The sequence below is a fragment of the Pleurodeles waltl genome, chromosome 10 (assembly GCF_031143425.1).
Source record: "Pleurodeles waltl isolate 20211129_DDA chromosome 10, aPleWal1.hap1.20221129, whole genome shotgun sequence".
Taxonomy (NCBI): domain Eukaryota; kingdom Metazoa; phylum Chordata; class Amphibia; order Caudata; family Salamandridae; genus Pleurodeles; species Pleurodeles waltl.
In genome coordinates this window covers 782,854,872-782,877,724 of record NC_090449.1, presented here as the reverse complement: position 1 = coordinate 782,877,724, position 22,853 = coordinate 782,854,872, and the positions used below count along the sequence as shown (strand labels likewise).

Below are 22,853 nucleotides of genomic sequence, written 5' to 3'. Positions count from 1 at the left end.
TCAGGAAAGACACGTATTTGTCTTTATTAGTATAAGGAATTTTAAATTACTCTAGCCAGTAAATTTCATTATTTATTGCAAGGGCGCTGCCTCTATTGTGCTGCTTTAGAGCTACATAGCAGATTGTCAACTAGCTTGCAATAAAACATTTTGAACAATTACTTACGGATGAATCAACTGTACAAAGGACGACCTTGGATGTCATGATAACCCCCGTTGAAAAAGCTCCAGACTGGGCCACATTTATTCCTGTTCAGGCCATGGTCCACTTCCGACAGTGCATCAGTACAGGAGAGAAAGAAGAATGTGGTTTCTTGAAAGAAATCAAGCGTTGGGAGGATGATATTTTGATATTGAATGCAGATCTAGAGCGTACACCTTATATACCTTGAAACCCTGTGCAATAAGCAGCCTACTTTGCATCACAAAATAGGTTAATTAATTTAAGATGACACATGGATGGGTTTAGAGTTTGGCAGATGCAGGGCATCTGTGAAAAAGCGATGTCCTGTCCACCCTACCACAAATGTATTGATAGCTATACACACTACACAAGGCAGCCACAACATATTTCACTTTAGCATATATCACACATCTTCAAAACTCCAAATTCACCAAAAAAGTTTGTGTATGTCTCCGTAAAGTAAAGGAAACGCAGGACTGAAATGCTCTAATTTCAATGTACAGCTCTTTAACTTCTGATCTGGATACACCCTGTTGAGGTTAATGTCAGCGTTACCAGGCCTAATCAAAAGGTAATCAAAAAGTGGGTTAACATCCTACAGTGCTGAATATTTTAGTAAAAGAGGATGTGCGGCTCCAAGACCCCAGGGAAGTAGTCAATCAGATGGGGACTCCCTAGTGGACATGGTTCCACACACTCATGCCCTGCAGAAACACCAGACCTTGCCATATTGACTGACCAACAAGCGTGGCCTTCTGAAGTTAGATGAGCTTATGAATTCTACAATGTGACTCACATGAATGTTAATTCACCAAAATGCTAGGGGTAGCCGCGGTGACATCACATGCCATTTAGCCTTGACTTTCACTCACACACGCATGCTTATGCATACACATATATTTACACATACACACACTTGTTCTCACATAAGCGCACTCTCACCCACAAGTGCGCACACAAATATACATTTAAAATAATTTTTTTCTTACCTCAGGTGCCAGGGACAGTCATATTCCAGCAAATTGTAATTGTCTTTATTTCACTGATTGTGAATAATAAAATATTATTCACTCTTAGTGTAATAAAGACTTCATAAAAAACAAGGAAAGTGAGGCAGCCCTTATGTGTGTGCCTGGGACTGATTTTGCCACATCTGAGGCGACGGGTTGCAAAGGCAGTGCCAGGGATCAGAGGGGACAAGCCAGAGGTCACAGCTGTGATACCTGGCAACCCCTAAATGACGTCGATGGTGACTCCATAGTAGACATCACCTCACCCATGTAGGTAAGCTAACCCATAATTCTTTCTTGTCCCCGGAGGTAATGCTCTGCTAAAGCATGAATGAGATAAGTGTTTAAGACCTGGGCTTTCTCAAGGCTCCCTGGCCACTAGAGATTCATCCAGGGGCATACTGGGGAAACAAAAGCGGCCCTGGCAACATTTCTCAAGCCAGCCCTGCTCCCTTTCCTTTTTTGTTGAGACTCTCTCTTCCCATGCAGCCCTTTTCTCTCTTCTTCTCTCCTCTGCCTTGTCTCGCTATCTGATCACTTTCTCTCTGCCTTCTCCCTCCCTCCTTCTCGTGCTCTCTTTCTTGACCCTTCCTGTGCCGGTTGCAATCCACCTCAGTGAGTTGGGGAAAGTGACAGAGGCACCAGGAGAAGCTCTAGACTTTTATAACAAGCTTCCATGGGCTCCAGCAAACCGAGGAAGTGCACGATTGATTAATAGGTCTGTCTGGCCAAGGATTCATCTAGCAGGTGTGGGTGTGTGCTACCATAGGGCATCCGTAAAAAGAATGGAAGAGAAGATAGAAATAGAGGTACAGTTTTTGAGAGTTTGAGCAGCACTAGGGATCAAACTTAGATCTGCCAAAATGAAGAAACTAAGACAAATTATTTGTTTCTGGCACTGCAGCTAGGATATTATTCTGGGACTCACAAGGAAGGGAAGAAAGGTATACATTAGACTTCTGCATCAATGCATCTCTTTCAATAGCCACGGGATCTGTTCTCCAGTTAAAAACTAATTTATCAAGACCTGACCTTTGTAAACTATCATAAAATGTCTTGAGAAGGGTCAGGGGCGTTATTCTGTGTGCTAGGCTAGGGGCACAACAGGCATGTGTGCCCACTTTGTGTTGTGGTATTAGAGAAGGTGCTACTTAATCTTGTGCATCCCCTTCTGTAATATTGATAGCCCGGGTGCACTTTCAGTGCCAGCAGTAAGGTGAGAAGGTATTTCCTCATTTGTATGGTGGCATGCAAATAAGGTAATCATTTTACCTCTGCACCTGCACTCTTTAAGGGATATGGGCGCAGAGGTAAACAGGCCTTTAGGAGGTGCCCTTGCAGTAAAACACGGAGCAGCTGGTCAGCCTAGGATCCTTCTTCCACTGATTCCACTGCCCCAGCATAGTCACATGTTTGTGGCTGCCCTCGGGCAGCACATTCATGATAATAGGGCACACTGTTTGAAAGGTGAACCAGAAGCAGACTGAGACAGTTCTGTGATCGAAGCCCACACTGCTTGATTCGATTAAGTTCCTTGAGATATAATTGTGACATATTTGGAAAATCTGCATTGAAATTGCAGAAATCTTTGAATGTTTATGCTAAAGGTTTTTATTTCATATTTCCAACAACGCTGATGTATCAAAAAGCCGAAGGATTGAATGCTGCATGATTTTGAAATTTTCTAATTTCAAAGTCACCTCGGTGTCATAAGAGAGACTTGTCTGAGAAAATAAGTCAGTAACGTTTAACGAGTCCTGTCGTGCAGGAGGTGCAGAAAAATCCATTGAATTAATGGGAGTAACAGACTATGAATTATGTTTGCTGCAGAAGCGTAGACCCTAATTTAACCTCATTTATAATAAACCCCAGGTCTCGAAAACGATTTGATACTATTTGTGAGACACGTGGACTGTAGGCTTCTGTGATAGGAGAAGCATGCAAAAGCAAACAGGATAACTTTATCCAATTTGTAATAAAGCCCAGACACTGAAGATTTGATGACAATTGTAAGTAAGAGAGAGGAAATGAAGTATGTTGTGCTATATTAGTGGGATACATTATCATAAATGCCCACAGCTGTTAAATACGTGGCCACTGCTGATAACATATTTTATGAACCATGAAAGAGAAGATAGGTGAAAAGGAAGTGCTGGAGCCAGTAAAAGTCATTTGCAGGGATGTCTGATGGGGAGAGAAAATGAGAACCAAGAGTTCTGTCTGTTCATGGTTCTGGCTCAATAAGAACATTTGATTTGAAAAATCACCTTTTTAAATGTATTCAACAATTACACCATCAAGCTAAATTAAATAGATCAAACTTGCCGCAATTCCATCAGTGATTAGTGAAAACTCCAGAGAACTTTGCCTTGAAGGGCAATCTTCACATGGGTCTAGAGGAAGAATTCATTATAGTCATTCAAGGACCTCTTATTCAACTTTACACCCAGCAGAAGCTTCCCAACCCAGATCGTTTTCAACTTAGAAAGCCGGCGTCACCTGCAGCACTGATTTAGGCCATCCAAACTCATGGAGCTTAAGAAGGATAATGGTAGCTACCCTACTCTGTCAATCTGATGATCACCATTAACATCAGCTTAAACCACATCCACTTATTGCCAGGGATGTCTGGGAATAAAGGTCAGGCTACGAAAAGCAGAACATAGAAGAATTTCCAAACATTTTGCAAAACTTCTAGCTTTCGGTGGCCCGTGACCCATAACACTATAAGCCTATTTTTATACCTGAACATTTCCTTTTATCAAGTTAATATATTTTTAGTAGTTACATTCCTACCTTTATCTGAATCATATGCTCTCTTATAGAACGGCATGGTTCTTGGAATCCTGCACCTCCCTAGGACATATTTTATGGTCAAAAATTTGACCCTGATCCACTTACCAAAAAGGATACCAAAAGAAACAGTTAGCGTTTGGTAGGCAGGGTACTTTGTTGTTACAGAGTACCCTATCGCCAAACTGATGGTCCTCCTCCCGATCTAGGGCCCAGCAGACCGCCACTGTTCTATTGATGAAGTTTGTTTTGGCTCAATGGATGGAAAGCTTTGTTTGATGACCCAATTACATAGGGTCTTCAGAGAAAGGGACTTACACCGTTCACCTTATTTAGGATGTGATTACCTTTTTTCTCTCTGAGGGACAGAAAAAAAAACAAATAATGACCCCCCACACCCAGGACAAAAATTCCTTGCATGTGGGGATCACTACTTTTTTTGTCAAAATCAAAAACTTTGTAAACATTTGAATAACAGCTATCAAAACTGAAACAGCCATCTACCAACCCCTTTGAGCCTTGACAGATACAACCAAGACAGTGATACCTATCAAAGCACAGAGATCACCACTTGGCTAGGGATCTTTAAATGTGTTATTTCATGATGGTAGTCCATCAACATAGCAGAGATGAAATGGCCAGAGGAATGGAGTATTATCTGCCCTTTTAAATTCGGCTCGTAGGCATCTTTTACTTATCTGTGTTTGTGAATATATGTCTTGTTTCCATTTGAAAAGCAATGTGTTATTCTGTGGTAATGAACATATTACAGAGCTGGAGTTACATGTATATAAGTGGAAAAGCATGATTTGCATCACATGAGTCTTAATTCACATTTTCAATGTTCAAAGATTGTAGAGAGGAGGGAAGAAATTTGAGTAATTGTACACATGGAGATGTAAACAGATATATGCATACATACAGAAAGGCGAAAAAACACAATCTGGTTACAGCCAACAATCATTTTTCTAATTTACATGTTCCTTGCAACTGTTGTGCACAGATGGCCATCACTAAGATATTTATCGGATCGGATCCTATTACCTGCTTTATAACTAACTGTTTTACTTTTGCTTGCACAAAAGCTCTGATTGCATTGAAATTGGTATTTGTACTTGTGAAGCCTCAGCTACCTGGAAAGCTATAGAGCACTGTACAAGTACTAGGAGCTATAGCCACGTGCTAGGAAAGGGGGGGTCAAGCAAAATTGTGTACAATAGTGAGAAGGAAGGAAACGATATAGCTGGATCAGTGTGCTGAAACAAGTCAATGTGATGCCCATTGGCACAGTACTGCCTTTTCATGAACTTCTGAGCTCAGAATAACATGTGGATTTTCCATAGTGCCAATGTTTTCTGCAGTTCCACCCCTTTAGTGTTTGTCCAGCTTTCTGTATTTCTTTTGTTATCTGATATTTTCTTTGCACTCTACACTTTCCAGGCAGGTTCCCTGTTTGTTTCCTTACTCATTTATGAGTGCGGGTTTCTCTCTAATCTCATTAAAAGTCTTTTGATTATCTGTAGTATCTTTGGTATCTAAACCAGTCCAAATTAGTGTCATCTGCCCAGATCCCTGCCTAAGCACCTGCATTGGCAAAGCTTTTATTAATTTCCTTGTTTATGCACTTTTGTAGCGGGGACTGCTTAGGATTTCAGTTCTATGTTTGGCTGTGAGACATTTGGTTAAAGAGGCTGGTTCTGCCCTCTAAGTTCTTGGTTGCATTATTAATGTATTTAGTGTCCTAACATCTGGAAAGGAATGTGCACCAGAGCCAATAACCCACATCTCACTCATGACCTTTATCATGACCCGAATCGTCATGTCTTTTTTCCTCAGGGTCGTCTTTAGTCCTATGAGCCTAGCACTTCTGTGCATTTCGGGAACGATGGTTTCCGTTGTAAGGATCCACTTCATCTAAGGAATCCACCCCTATCATTTCTCTTTGTGCTTTATGGTACAGCCAGGATTCAGTGGCAGCAGGGGACTTTTGAAAGTGGGGGGTGTAAAAGTTCGGGATGAGTGACCATTCGCGGGTGAGAGTAGTGAGCGAGCCCAACTATTATAAGGGGGGCACAGGAGAGAACATTTTGGAAAAAGAGTGGGCAAATGGTGCATTTTTAAGTAATTCTGAGAAAGCAAGAAGGATAATAAAGCAATTGTGAAAGTGTAGTTATGCCATCAATAAAGAGATTTCATATAATAATGATAGAGGTAGCTGCTTATTCACTCTAACCAGAGAACTTCATAAAAGGATTTGAGGTAACAATCCTGAGTACCAAATAGATTTCCTTATTTATTGATACATCTTTACAAGAGAAATGTACTGAGGAGTTGGAGGAGGCAGCACAGGACAGGCCTTCCTGTGAGGCCCTGACGTGTTTATCTGCAATGCAGTCAATGTTAGTCTAAGGGCAGTATTGTAGGCCCAGCGGTCCATTTTAATAATGCATGTTTCTATAACCCGAAGCAGTGCGTGAGTGCACATACCTTGGTCACGGTATGTGCATACACACACTGCTTCAGATTATAGAAACATTATTAAAACAGCCCGGCCTAGTAGTAGGCCGGACCATTTTTATAATGTTTCCACAATCCAAAGCAGTGCACGCAAGCACATACCTTCCTTGGCCACGGTATCTGCAAGCATGCAGTGCTTTGGATTATAGAAACATTATAAAAATTAGCGACCTAGTAGTAGGCCAGCCTGTTTTAACAATGTTTCTATAATACAAAGCAGTGCATGCGAGCTGAGCGCATACCTTCCTTGATCATGTTACGCGCATGTACGCACTGCTTCGGATTATATAAACATTATTATTTTTTATTGTCAAACAATCAATTCCAATCCGGCCAGGCCCCTGCCTGCCTGGCACACCGTCGGTGTTGCGTCTCTGTCAACCAATCCTGGCACTGGTCCTCCTGTTGCTGCAGCGTCAGGACTGGTTGGGGCAGGGGACCGCAACATTCATTTCTTAGACTGGGGACTGCGCCTTCTGAGACACCCCCGGCACATTAATGTGCGCTATGTAGCCCTATGAAGTGGAGACCTACTGCGCATGTTGGCTTGGCCGGAGGAAGGCTGCCATCCAACCCGAAATGTGCATTAGGTTCGGTGCTGTGCCATGTGAGAATCTTACTCTGTGGCAAGTTGCAACATTGTTGCAATTCATAAGCCCCACTCCCCAGCCCCTCAGGCCCGCTTGGCTGCCTGCTTCACACAATATCGAGAGGCACACGTGAGGTGCTCACACACAGCAGCATCATGCTTCTGCACCTTTTAAAAATAAAAAGTGGAAATTTTACTTTTATTTATGCATTATTATTTGGGAGCTATGCGGGCCAAAATAATCAGTGGGGTGACGCCCCAACCCCCAGTGGACACACCGCCTCTGTCAGAATACAAAGATCCTTCATCCCTGTCTTGTTGCCCAATTTTTCTAGGCCTGGGTCTGAACAGAAATATTTCATTAACCGCCTGGGTTGTTTTCAACATCCTTGCAGCTGTTATCAAGCATATTCCAGTACAATGGACATTCTACCCAGCCTATGCTTCTCTCTAGATTCATCATATCGTTAGTCATCCTATCAATATTACTATCCATTGCTGCTGTGGTACCCTCAATATTTTTGAGGATCATCATAATGCATGCCTTGGAAGGAAAAAAGTACCTTGTCTGTGTGGACTGTGGGTAATCCTGCATTACTGCTGGTGAGAATAAATAATTTCTTCTTTTGTACTTCAATGTTTTCTTACAATATTGTGGACCTGTGTCAGTTTCATGTGAATATGAATCAATCAATCAATTAATATTTGTAAAGCACAGCTACTCACCAGTGAGGGTCTCAAGGCGCTGGGGGGGAGGGGCGAGGCATCATCCGAAGAGCCACGTCTTGAGGTTCAGGTGCAGGGGGAGCGGAGGGATCTGGCGGGGTTGTGGAAGGAGAATCATTGGTTCAGGTAGGCTGGTCCTGATTTGTGTATGGCCTTGTACGTGTGGGGGATAAGCTTGAAGGGGATTCGCTTCTCGACCGGTAGCCAGTTGAGGATCCTCAGGTGTAGGGAGATGTGTTTTCAGTGAGGGAGGTCCAGAATGCATCTGGCGGCGGAGTTCTGGATGAGTTGAAGTTTTTGGAGGTTCCTGGTTGAGGTGCCAGCATAGAGGGCATTGCCGTAGTCGAGCTTCCTAGTGACTAAAGCGTGGGTGACTGTCCTGCAACAGTCTGCTGGGATGCCTGTGAAGATCTTTCAAAGTTTGTGGAGTGTATGCCAGCAGGAAGAGGCAACAGAGTTTACCTGTTCATTTTGTACTATATCTGGCGTGGTTACTTGTTCAATTCTGCTATGGAATTCTGACGTTTGGATAAGCATTTACCTTAAATTCTGCCATGATCCAAAGTAAGCCCCATTTTTTCCATTGGGGTAGTTTTATGTTCCTTGATCTGTGAGCAACTTGTAAATATTCCATAATTCATCTACTCTCCAGAAGACACTAGATTGCTGGTCCTTGCTTATCTATAATTCCATCTTTTATTTTACATACCTCTCATGTCCAGTGTTCCTTTGCACCCAGATGAGTACAAGTGTAGCCCAATATTGCACACAGCTCATCACTTGGGAAGGTAGGAGCTGTGACTGTCACTGATAACTACCTGATTTTTTCCATGGGCTTTGCTAGAGCTTTTCCCTTTATTGTCATTACTTTGCCGATCTCTTCCAAAATAGGCAACAATTTCATGTAGGTTGTTCACAAAATTTTGATACATGGTTCTGAATCTTATTTCTGTATTCACCCACTTCTGTTTTTTTTAGTTTACTTAAAGGTGTGCAAAAACATCCAAACATGTGAACATGAATTTGGGAATCAGCATCATTGAGGAAAATAAATTCAAAAATGTCCAGGTTAAGTTAAGCAAACATCACTGTTAGGAAGCGGACTGCATAATTAGGGTTCACCCCAGGCAGCTCATAGATAAGATGCAGAATTTGGCACTGTGGATCATTAGACTCTGGTTGATTGGTTAAAGGAAGTAGGAGTTCAAGACAAGGCTTTTAATTGGATGTCCTCCTTTGTAAAGGACTAAACTTTCCAAATTATGGAAAATCCCATGCCTCTCAGATATTATGCTCTTCAAGTGTAGGATACCACAGGAGTCGGCCCTTAGCCCCACTTTTTTAACACTTATATGCGACCATTGGCAAACATTGTACAGGAGCATGGTGTGTCTATATTTCATATGCAGGCGATACTCAAGTAGTGGTATCCTTGGCGAAGGGTCAGAACCTGGAATAGCAACAATTGGGCCCTTGCTTGAAAGAGTTGCCAGCTTGATGGCAAATTTTTGCCTAAAACTAAATAGTGATAAAATGTTAAAACTGTTTTTGGGGAATAACATAACCCTAATGACTGGGATAAGCTGGCCAGACTGTTTGGGGAATCCTCCCACCCCCACTTCCCCAATAAAAATCCTGGGATTGTGGCGAGACAAAAACCCTAATTATGGAATTTCAGGCAATAAAAGTGTCTGCCACCTGTTTTGGCTTATTAAGGACTATCTGTAAGATCCTGGACCTTATCTCGGAGCACTCCAGATGAACAGTAGTTCAATCCCTCGTGATTTCTCGTTTGGACTATGGTAACTCCCTATACCTAGCTTGCCAAACTATGTCACACAAAAAACTGCAGGTAGTACAAGATATGGCAGCAAGAACTCTACTGAAAATACCCAGATCAGAATCATCGAAAGAGGTCCTAAGAATGTTGCACTGGCTGCCCATTGAGTCAAGAATTTTATTCAAAATGCTATTCCTGATACACAAAGTACTCAATTCAATGCCCCTTCCCCCGACTTGAGAGGCCTGTTACCACCATATCTCCCATCAAGGCCCCTTAGATCTTCACAGGGCCACCTAATGAAGATCCCAAGTACACAGAGAGCCAGGTGGGAGGGGTAGATCATTTACCTATTTGGTCCCCAAAATATGGAATGCATTGCCCCTGGAGTTAAGGCACTTGGAATAGGAAGCCAGGGTTTAAGAAGTTGCTTAAAGCTTAGCTTTTCCCACAATAATACTGATTTACTAAATCTGTAATATTAATCCAACATTGCATTGATACTCCGCATAATCCACACTTTCTCTCATCTAGCGCTGGAAAGCCTTAGGATAGCCATGCGCTTTATAAATGCATAAACTTACGAAACACGAAGACAAACTAAACAAATACATCACGAGTTTAAAATCATTTAAAGCACAGTTACATCTTTAATTCAACGCAATATAGTTTTGTTTGGGCAAGACGTACCATTTCCATTCCCAAACCAGTAATGTGCAGTTTGCACACAAACTGGAGTACAAATGTGAATGCAAATTACATTGCAAACTTGGTATCAATGGGTCAAATCACAAATTGTCATTTGCTTAGGGATACAAAGACCTGCTAATGAGTATTAACAAGGAAGGTTGCAATTTGCAAGTCCCTGTAGTTGGCTGCCAACAGGGATCAAAGCCATTAAGGCAAGCCAGACCTACATTACTGCATATGCTTTTCAAAACAAAAAACCTTTCATGAAAGCAATCCATGTTTTTTAAGGCACACCCTTCTCTTTCCAAATCAGTTACCATCTCCGTTGAGGTGTTAGTACCTGATCAATGGTTACATACAATTGCAATTTACATTTAGGAGGAGATGCCTTTTTAATGCTCCCTCATACCTGTGATTCAAACTGGATTGAAAACCGCATTTTGTGAGCCAGAAAGGCTTTTCCGACTTGCAAAATGGGCTTCATTTACAGAGAATTATGCAGTTGCAAACCTTGTGACTTTGATAGCAAAATAGTCTTGTAAATCTGGTCCTTAACGATCTACCTCTTTCTTAATATCAGTGCAAGATTAGACCTTATAACAGCATTCAAAAGGTAAGCTTCATACAAAAATAAAACCCAAAAGCAGAATTTCTTGTCGTACTAGCTCATTATATTCTCCATATCTGGTTACTATTGTCACACCCCAGAGGCTTGACACGCTGTACACACCATGCTAAAAAAACTGAGTAGCTAATAACCTCCCAAATTAACCAGATACGGTAAGGCCTCTCTAATCTTTTCATAACAGGTTGCAACATAAATATCTAATCGACTCCTGAGGGGAACAACAGTGAAGCTTCTGACGACATGGAACACTAGTGTGATGTAATAATATACAGAGATGCATTTCTATGTAAGAGTAACATAGAGTATGCATTTACAACCCTCAACACACTTTATAAAACACCATCTAAATCAAGAACGAAAGAGTACAAAATCTAAACATGAAGATGTCCTTCTGATATAGACAAAGCGTCCCATGAATATGATTGAATGATCTTCGAATGGAACTCTGTGGTGTAAGATGCAAAGGTGTACATGTCAAGCAAGTATAATAGGACTGGGAATTTTACACAAGTGATTTAGTTGTTTTGTATTTAGGCAGATTGCAAAAGGAAGCCCAAACATCAAGATGTGCTAGGGTGACACTGCCGTTAGAAGCAAGATGGTTAATTTGCTATTCCTCATTCATGAGGACTAAGAGAGAATATGGCTTGATTGATCTGCTTTGTGCTGCAAGGCAAAGATGAAGAAATAGCAAGATTTCACATAAATATGAAAAGTTCCAACCTAATGATCTCGTAAGGGATTACAATTGATAGTTCACGGTCCCAATTCAAATGGTTCCTTCCAGAATATGAAAATTATGATCACAGAACAAGTGCCGAAGTGGAGATCCTTATGTTAAAGCAAGGCACAATCTTGCCTTCTAAGCCTTACTAAATCTCAAGGTCAATACACTGCCACAGCTGCAGCTTCTCTGTATGGAGGAGGAGCATCACCCCCGCCAGCAGCTGCAAATTGAAAAATATAAACTATAATTAACAGTGTTTATTATCGTTTTTATTTTTCAGGAGGCGGGCCCACGGACAATGACAGGGACAGAGGAGGAGTGCACAGCACTCCCTTCACAGCGCATGTGTGTTTGGCCAGCTGTATCAGGCCGGCCAAACACACAGGTGCACTGCGCTCTCTCCAACCCTGCACTGTGTTGCCAGGTTTGGAGAGAGCAGGCAGGGGCTCCCAGTCTGCCTCAGAGCACCTAGCCAGGGCATTCTGGCCAACCCGAACGCTTCTTTCATGCTGCCAGCAGCATGAGAGCAGCATTCGATTGGCCGCAGGGCAGGCTGGGAGCCTGTGCCTGTAATGGAGGCAGAAGAGCGGTGCGTCTGGGAATCAAGAGGTCTTTTTAAATTTAGGGCCATATTTATACTTTTTTAGCACCGCATTTGCATAATTTTTTTAAACAAAAGCGGCGCAAACTTACAAAATACAATTGTATTTTGTAAGTTTGCGCCGCTTTTGCACCAAAAAGCAGTGTAAATGCGGCACTAAAAAAGTATAAATACGGGCCTTAATGTTTCTGTTTATCATTGTCCCGATTCATCCCACCCCTCACCACGCACCGCCCCACTCATTTTCCACACCACAAGCCATAGATGGTATGGTCCAGCCGCAGAGGCCATAAGTGAGTGACTTCTGGTATCTAGCAGGCCCGTTCATGATAGTTTGTTGTGAATTGCTAGACCTAAATATTTATAGCAGATCTTTCGCCTCAGTTTGCTGGCAATAAAAGGCCAGCTGCCACTGGATTTGGTATGTCCAAAACACAAACAGTTTTTTATCCATACTGATGGTAAGATTATTGTCTTGAGTGCAGACCCCTAACCAACTGAGTCCTCACTGTAAGCCAATTGGAGAAGTATCCAGCAGTAGGTCGACGTCAGCCAAGCAAAAAAAGAGGGTTGTCCTCATTACCAAACTTGAAAGGAAACCTGTCCAATCCTCCAACCTCAGGATTTTAATAAATGTTAGCAAAGGCAATAGATCTTGCCTATGAGAGAGGCACTGGCTTTGGGAATGTGCTTTAGCCATATTGTACACCAGCATGGCTGGTGTTCAACATGGCTTTATAGGAGTTGAGTGAAGTGGAGATGAGTTGAGTGTTCCAATGAACTCAGCCCCCAAAAGCGCATTTGAAACTTCAACAAGCAGAGCAAAAACTGCCCATGTGTACCGAACATATGGGTGCCTAAACAGAGCCTCAGAGGACATTATGGGGAATTGAAAAAATGAAAACTTCAAGGAAAGAAGACCCTTGATTTCTTGAGTTTTGCTGGACACTGGATGGAGCTGGACGGCTAAGCAGATCAAGCAGACACTGAGGGGCATATTTATACTCTGTTTGCACCGAATTAGCGTTATTTATTTTTACTCTAATCCAGTGTAAAACTAACTCCATATTTATACTTTGGTGCTAGACTCGTCTAGCGCCACCTTTATGGAGCTAAAGTCATTTTTTGGAAGTGGAAACCTACCTTGCTTTAATGAGATGCAAGGTAGACGTTCCCATGCAAAAAATGACTCTATGGCCTTAACGCCATATTTATACTCCCGTGCACAAATGGTGCACGGGAGGGAGGAGTGGTAAAAAAATGGTGAAAAGCTTGCTTTGCACCATTTTTTTATGCTTGGGTCAGGGCAGGCGTTGGGGGACCTGTGGTCCTATTTCCATGGCAGAACATCATGGAATAAGCTCAAAGGTGCCCTCCCCAGACCACAGGGACACCCCCACCCACACCCACACCAGAGGGACAGCAGAGGATGGGGGTAAGTACAGGTAAGTATTTTATTTTATTTTTTAAAGTGCCATTGGGGGCCCTGAAATGCCCAACCCCCTACATGGCACTGGGTGCATTGGCCATGCCCAAGGGACCCTGGTCCCCTGTGCTGGCCATTGGGGTGGTGGGCATGACTCCTGTCTTTTCTAAGACAGGAGTCATATGGTATGGATGGTTTTGCATCAGAAAATGGCTCTAGGCAGGTTAGAGTCATTTTGTTTACTCTATCCTTCCTAATGTCATTTTTTGGTGCAAAAACCCCTTTTTCTATACTGCCAGCCCAACCCGACTAAAGTCATTTTTTTTGCCTCTAGCCTACCCTTTGCACTGGCTTGCACCATTCCTTAAATATGGTGCCTGGCTGGTGCACAGAAATGGTGCAAGCAGGTGCTAAACGTTTTGGTGAAAAACTGAGTTGGTACCAAAAAGTATAAATCAGGGCCTGAGTGAGAAAGGGCACATTGTCAGAGAAATGCCCTGATGTCACTCAGCAATAAACATACAGGTAACACGTCTCATTTTAACTCAACACTGACACACAGGGAGAATGAGTGTCACATTCTAAACTAGCAAGGACGGTGTCAGCTCAACATCCTGTGATTCTTGGCAAATCACTTCATCTCCCTGATCTTAAATCAAATTATGTGAGCGTGTGTAATGTAACTGGTGCTCATGTAAAGTACATCAATATCTTTGGAAAAATGGAAAAACAGAGGCTACCATTCCTTGGCAACTTGATGGAGGATGAAGTCCCATAATGGGGCTGACTGATGATATGAACAAGCCCATAAGGACTGCCACAGCCTAACATTCTGCTCTATGGTTTGCCTGGCCTCTAATTACAGGACAAACCCTCTTACATCCACACACAATACCCAGCAAGGCTTTATATTCTGTTGTCCAATCTGAATTCACTTCATGTATGCACCAATTTTTAGGTATACACTACCTTAAGTAGCATATTTGGACAAACGTTCCTAAATAGAAATCTCTATATTCGGATCAAGGTTTTTAATAGTTGTGGTAATTCTTCACCATAGGCGCTTGAGCTCTGTTTTTACTTCATGATGCATAAAGTAAGTTAAAACAGTCATGAATTCTATTCAGCATTTTGTTTCTTTTTAATAATTTGAAAACCAATGCATGCATTCCTCTGAAATAAACAAATTAGCTCAAAGTATTTTATTCGTCTGATGTGCTTCATCAAGAGCAGTATAAAATGCACCTATATAACTTTTCAAACTTGAAATCAAACTTTAACTTACACCTCAGTAACCTATAATAGATTAAAGGTGTATCCTTTACTTGACATGCGAGCATAAGAACACAGAATTATTTTGTATTTGATTAGCACAGTGAAGTAAAATGGTGTCAACAGTTCCCTATCAAGGATATAAATATTCCTTAACCACCCACTATTAAAAAAATGTAACTGCCTCCTTCATTGTGAATAGTTCGTACCCATTATTGGTAGTTCTTACTTAAAGCATTCTGGATCACCCTGCCCTCTGTTTACAATCTATAAAATAAAATATTAATACATGTGACACCCCAATTTTAGGTCAAGACTACCGCAGCTGTCTGGTTGTCAAGATATTTTAGGTAAAAGCTGAACCGTTAACAAGGAATGCATTTCGTCCACTGTATACCATTTTCTTTTTTATTTTGTCACTCACAGTTGCTTTCTTTCTATTCCCTGGCTCTGTTTTAGCCGGCCCAGCATATCTATGCCCCTCCCGTGGAGCATAGCCTATTTATCACTTCTCTGAGTGGCTCCTTCTATTCTTCCGGAATGCTTGGCAACTCTTTTTTCTTTTTCCTATAGAACTCCATGAGAGTCCCCCCAGGCTCCACATTGCTCTTGTTAAGCACAGTGTAGTTATGTGCAACTCCAGCACTCTAAGTTACAGTCTTACCTAAGTGTTGTTGTTGTGCCCCTGACCCTTGCCATATTGCTCTTTTGCATGCTGTTGCTTCAATTTTTCATATATAGCATAAACTCGGTCGCGGGGGTATTGGAGTGCTTTATGTTAGGCACAGCTTTACATTAATAAGCACCAGTTACATTACACAGGTGTACACATATTTTGGCAAGGGGAAATAAGTGATGTGCCCAGAATCACAGGACATTGAACCAGGGTTGCAGAGCTAGCAGTCAAGGCTACAGAGAATCCAGAATGTAGCAGCCAGACTCATCCTGGACATCCCCCGCCAAAACCACATCTCCGCCCACCTCAGAGACCCCCACTGGCTCCCTGTCGACAAACACATCACCTTCAAGCTACTGACTCAAACCTATAAGGCACTTCACAACATCAGACCAGACTACTACAACACCCGCCTGACATTCTGCAACCCAGCCAGGCAACTCCAATCCTCCCATCTTGCTCTTGCTGCCATCCCCAGAATCAGGAAAAGCACAGCTGGAGGCAGATCTTTCTTCTACTTCGCAGCCCGGACATGGAGTACTCTCCCACTCAACCTCAGACAGGCTGCATCACTGAAGCAATTCAGAAGGGATCTCAAGACCTGGCTCTTTGAGCGCAACAGCACCTTGAGACCCCGCTGGTGATACACCATGCTCTACAAGTACTGATTGATTGACATCAGCTGCACCTCTTCCATCACTGTCTATGTTCCTCAGTTTGTCTGTGCGCTTCTCCCTGCTCTTTATTGCTTCAACGCCTCCCATTACTCACTTTATAGTTTGTTTTAATTAGCAAAGACAATAGGTCCTTAAGCCGAGATCTGTTGTCTTTGCCAATGCTTGCTCCTCTTCCTCTTAGGATTCTCCTTATCACACCGAAGTGTCCTCCCTCCCCGTGTACAATATATCCATCCTTGTTTATTGCTGTGGTGACCTTCCCCTTTAACTTATTTCTCACCTCTATAACAACAACCTACACACACACACACACACACACATCTCAATCATTACTTAGACACTAGTAATGTCTTTGAACTATTTGTTTCGAGTCTCATAATTCGATGTAACTGATTCTAAGTAGTCAGTGTGTATGGAAAAGCCACAGGCAGCCTCATGTTAATTTAAGAATGAGCTTATGTATTGTCTTATATACAGAGCCCGGTTAATGCGAGTCTTTTGTTTCATTAAAAGTGCCAAGGAGATGAAAGCGTAGGTATATCTGTCTATGTCCTGCCCCCGAGGGCTACTCCACAATTGTTGCTATTTCCATCAACCAAAGATGGCTCTTGTGTTGCTGGACGGAGGCCCAGTTGGCACATAAACAAGACCCAGGCATCAGCTCGGACTAAGGCAGCGGTGAGAAAGGTGGCTTCTCAGGGCTATATTAAGATGCCAGGCCTGGGACAGACATATTAAAAATGTCTGCTGTGCCAGGGAATGCAACATGGGTTTTGTAAATCCTAATCTACATTTTTCATCAGTATTAGCAGATACTTTTATACAGGGACGCAGCAGCAGGTGCAGTGACACTGGGGCCTCGAAGTCTGAGGGAACCACCGAACGCTGATTATTTTTGTATTTCAGAATTAAAACTGTGACTTGGGGACATTTGCTTAATTGCACTGGGGCCCACGACACACTGACAACGCCAGTACTTTAATACATTTTAATTTATCAGCATTTGTACAACACATTCTACCATATGTATGCTCATGCAGCTCTTTTAAAATCTGGGTAGCCATTACATCATTTCCCCTCTAGATCAATCATAGGTCATGTTTATCATGGGAGGCCAATTGAGATACACAGGAGTCAGTCATGATTTTTTGGGTAAAGCCATATTTAAGGAATCAGTGCATGAGTGTATGAATGTCCTTCACAAAGCACCCACATGCCACTCAGGTGTCCTCATCACACTATACAAAAGAGATGAAGAATAATGGGAGACCCATCAAGGACAAGAGAGGACATGGCCGAGATGCTAGATCCAAAGATCCTTTATCAGTATCACAGGTGACTCTTCTGTTGAGTGACGGGGATAGGGTACTGTCTGTTACGAAACATATTGTTAGCTTAAAGTGGGTTTATAGCCTGCACCGCACATTGTTTACTGTTGGTTGGCTTCGTTGTCATTCTCATTTGCATACTTCTTATTTGCTAGACCGTTTTTTTTTTTTTTTTCCTCTTCTTGTGTTGGTCCCTCATCTGGAGCATGGATGCATTACTTGTGTCTTTCTACTGCTCACTTTTCAAGCACTACCTTTTTTAGTTTAACCACTCCTCAAGAGAGCATGTGTTTTCCAGTTCTCTCCCTGGTGTACTCCTACCCCTTCCCTCTACTGAGCTTGGTGTTACTCCTTCTCACCTGCATGTTTCTCTCTTACCCATGTACTTCTCCTCTACTCCCTGTGTTGCATTCTCACCCATTTGCTTCTCCCCATCAGCGACATTTTGCTGTCTTTTGCACATTTGCTACACCACCTGTACCTCTGTGCTGCATCTCCGACCTGCGCTGTCTGTATTGCTTCCTCCAACCTGCATATCTTGTTTTTCTTCCACCCAGCATCTGAGCCCAATACCTTGCTTCTGCTCTATCCCCCATGTTGCTTCTGAACTCCGGCCAAGACCCTTTTTGCTTCCTCCCTATTACTTCATCCCTGTGTTGTTTCTTCCTTCTTGCTTCTCCCACATGCTCACTATAAAAAGTAAAAAAAAATGTCTGCATCATTTTGTTGGTGAACGCATGCGTGATGCGCATTCATACAAAATTATATGACCGTATGCACCAAAAGGTTGTTTTTTTTAATTCTTTAGTGTTGCTGTGCAGCATCAAGGGTGCTGTTTAGAATAGCTAACGACCATTGGCAAATTCATTATGCCCCAAAGGCAACCCCTATTGGCTTTGGCAAAGCTTGTTCTTAATTTGTCTCTTTAGCCACCTTTGTGAAAGTTTGGGGCCTTTTCCAATACTTGAAGACAAATTTATGAAATGTCCTGCTTCACATCATCAAAGTGCATCACTAGGGGTGCTTTGGGATTCCATAGCTTATCATACTTTTGTGTTCCTCCCAATTGATTTCGACAGCATGTGCAGTTGTTTCCGCTTAACTTCTCCCACAAGTGCATCTGATAAAAAAAGATAGTAGGTAAAGGGTGAACATTGCCTAACATTTCAGTTACATATTTTCCACTTTAGTAAGCTCCCTTCAGGAAAATGAACTGAAGTCTTGATAGGTTCCTTTTTTCTGTGAAGCCATTTGTATCTTTAATTCTATACATATTTCTCTGTTGACCTTCACATTTTTTCTTCTTCAGTACACACATGTTCGACCATTTTTGAAGAGCCTCCTAAAATTATGGACAAGACAGATGAACTTCTAATGTTATTTTTATAATCCTCTTAAAGTGCTTGCTTTTTTAGAGTAAGCTAAGGTGTAAATTATTTTTTTATTCATTTGAACATGTAGGCCGCAACTATTCTATTGTTTTTTCATTAACTCAGTTTATTCAACAGTTTAATTTACATTTCTTCTTTTGGACTTTTTGATTGTCCAATATAATGTATTTGAATCAAAAGATGTGGGAGTACAGAAGGTGTTTTAGCAGAAGACATGGATGCAAGGGCATCTCAAGTAAAATGCAGTTTCCATCTACATTTTCTTTTAATATGGTAGTTAACTATCTTTTAGAGACTAATTGCCTGTAACAACAAGTATATTAATTGTATGATTATAAATCATGGAAGTGAAGTTTATTGTCACACATTTGTTGTTTAAAACATTGTTCCAAGCCCTGGTATTTCCAGTTCATATTGTAAATATATATCATTAAGGAATATGGGAACATAATTTTCAGGTTGTCGTTAACGAATGACCCTCCATTGTGTATATCCTTGTTTGTTAAAAATACTGATTAATAGTGTGAACTACAGATTCCTTGTAAAACTATTACAGTTTGTTCTGAAATATTATTCCAAACTTTGTAACCCTGGAAAAATCAATGTGCAGAGGCCAACATTTATGTTTCATATTTCTGATGTTTTAGGATGTTTGATGCGGAGAATGCCCTTGAAGATGAACAGAAAGAAGAAGGAACATCTCAAAACGACCGGAATCTTAATCACCACCAAATGGTCATGTGAAGGACCCTAGCTGCTTGCTGAAGATCAGAACACGGTTTTCTTAGTTTAATTGAAATTATAGGCACGTAAATAACGCACTCATATTTAAGCTGAATTTTAAAGTTACAGCACGTTTTGCTGAACTGTGCACTTGGTGTGCTATGAATTGTGATAATCATGTTCAACTGATGTACCGTATCATTAAAGTTTGTAATCAAAATAAAAAGCATCCTAAACAAATAAAAGAAAGTTCAAGGCTGAGCTTGACTTAAAGTTCTATGAAAGAATAAATTAAAACAGTAATGGTATTGACTCTTGCTTGACACAGAACTGCACTATTGGATAAAGTATACATAAAATATTAAAGTGTTAACTACATTTGATTGCCTTAAAGCGATCTAAGTATCTACATGTATGAGCATTTTGAAAGAATGTAAACAAAGTAAAATATTACAACACTAACAAACTCTCTAGTGAGTCTAAGTATTCTAAGATTTCCGTCTTTGTGTAGATCCAGAACAGTTTTCCTGAACTATGTGTTGGTGAGATATTATGTTAATGCACAGGCAGAGTCCCAGACCTTTGAACGTGCCGTAAGTATTTCCTAGAATTTCTAATCACAGAAGATCAAATCCAGGATGCACTTGGTTAAAGGCTGATGATCTGCACCAGCTTTCATACCCAGTTAACAACTCTGACACTGAATTAAGAGGTGGGGTTAAATTGATCTAGATTCTGAATATCTGGCCAATTTAATGACTCCACAAAATAACTCCCATCTAGGATGATAAGTAAGTGTTTAGAAAATATTTTTTTATATGTGAAGCTATTAATGATGTTTTATTCTATAGCTGATATTTTTTGCAGATTACTAGTTACCAAGGCCCAGATGTATCAAACATTTTTGGGAACGCATTGGGCTGTCCAATCGATTTGGTATGTAACAAGTCCAATTTGCGATTCGGTAACTTGTTACCAAAACGCAAATTGGATTTGCGACTACATACCAATTCGGTATTAGGAAGGGGCGTGCCAAGCGCGTCCCTTCCTAACACTGAATTAAAGGAAAACGAGTTGCAAAATAAAAAAAATAACGAAACCTTTTGGTTTCGGTTTTTCAGAGAAGGCAGTGGTCCATTGGACCACTGCCTGCTCTGAAAAACCCTTATTGGCAACATTCACAAAGGGGAATGCGAATGGGTTACCACCAGTGTGACACTGGTGGTAACTGTGAATTGCTTTGCGACCGCATTCGCGGTCACAAAGCAATTTAGCATAGCGATGCAAGTCTCAAATAGGAAGGGAACACCCCTTCCTATTTGAGAGTCGCATTCACAATTTGCGAGTCGATACCGACTAGAAAATTGTGAATGTGCATCGCAAAGGGCTTTTTGCATGGCTCAAACTGCGATTTTCGCAGTTTGCACCATGCCAAAAGCTTTCTACATCTCTCCCTTAATGAGGTAGGTCGATTTGCGAGCCCTTACTAATCACAGTATGAAACTCCTGGAGTTTCATACATTCCAATAGCGATTACTTAATTGTGATTCACTAAAAATCGCAATTAGGTAATCGCTATTGTGGAAAATTATACATCTGACCGCAAGTCCTTAATCTGTTGTACAAACAATGGAACAATGATACAAATGAAAGGAACGTTAAAGAGATAGCATTAATATGGAACGCACTTTCTATGTTTTTAGCTTTTTGCTCCACTCTGAAAATTGTCCATCGGACAGAGTCCAGATTGTGCAGGCATTTGTCTTGGCAGGTACAGAATAAGAAATCAATCAGGTACATGCATCTAGCATGTATCCAGTTATACATATGTGATCTAACACATGCTGATAGTCAGGGATAAAATGACAGATAATTCACAGACATGGCTGTGCCAGAAGATTCACAGACATTTTAGAATCCTAGAGATAAATCATCGACTAAACTAAAAGTACATTCTAATACTTTTGCGGCCAGTAACTCTGTAATAGTGACTGCATAGTTCATGCCTAGTAGCCACGTCGGTTGAGAACAAAACTTACTGGATGTAAGAGTCTAGCTAGCACTAGAGAAATGATGTCTCAGCTGTAAATCATGAGGCATTGGTTTTCATGCCATTTCATGCCATTTTGACATTCCAGGATGGGGACTAAATTCGTGCTGAATTCTTGTTTTGAGTATGCAATATTATTTTCTCTCACAAGTAAGATAATTGATGGTTAGTGAAAACAGTAGAATGGGACAGTTGTGAAAGTTTGTTACATATGCACATTTTTACCTTTTGTGGTTACCGGAGTGTCTAGAATGTCTTTTTCCCAGTTAGATTTGTCAATCATCAGGAAAGGGTCTGTTTCCAAAGAATTTCTGAGCGACAGTGAGAACTGAACTCGCCTGCAGGACTGCACACAAATTGTTAACTGGTATACATTTAACATCGGCTTAACACGCTGCACATGTTAATCATTTGGAAGGGGGAAAATAATGTTACGATGGAGGTAAAACAGGAAGAATGACCAGGAATGTAATCATGAAGTCAAAGAAATGCTGACTATGTAAAAACTGGACTATGGCAGAGGCATCACAGAGAGCACTTGCTAATGAAAGTAGCACTATTATTTAAACACAGCCTGTCAGTAATCCATATCAGTGCATTTGCTCCTGATAAAACACACCCAATATACTTTACACTTTTTGTAATACAATTGTGATAAACTGTGAACAATATTCATTCTTGATGGCTATGTTGCACATTGTGCAGGATTCGATGTAGCTGCAACTCATCAACTTTTTTGAGATATGAAGATAAGAGGTGAGGCTGCTATAGATTTTGACTCTTGAATAATGTCGTTTTTCAGGTTCCATAGCACTATATTTAGGTCTACAATTTCCCCCTGCAAAAATATTGCATCCACTAGATCGCCTACCACTATACCACAGGATAAGTATACACTTACCATTCCTAACTCCATACTACTTACCTAGAATTACCGTGCAATACAGTGGTTAGTTTGAATTAGACTGGCATAATGGTTGCAATATTTTTGGCGTGTAATTTGTCACATGTGATATAATAATCCTGTACTGACTCTCATCTAAGGGTAATGGAGCTGTTGGCAGG

The 22,853-nt window shown here is 41.3% G+C and overlaps 1 protein-coding gene across 1 annotated transcript in view; it reads left to right on the top strand.

Annotated features, from left to right (window-relative positions):
* The window catches only part of NPVF (neuropeptide VF precursor), a 57,881-nt gene extending 37,717 nt beyond the window's left edge, over window positions 1-20,164 (top strand). Inside the window, exon 3 of the mRNA XM_069209250.1 lies at window positions 19,663-20,164. Coding sequence (XP_069065351.1) covers window positions 19,663-19,759 — 97 coding nt within the window. The 3' untranslated portion in view covers window positions 19,760-20,164. The remainder of the gene's footprint in view (window positions 1-19,662) is intronic.
* Window positions 20,165-22,853: the final 2,689 nt, after the last annotated feature.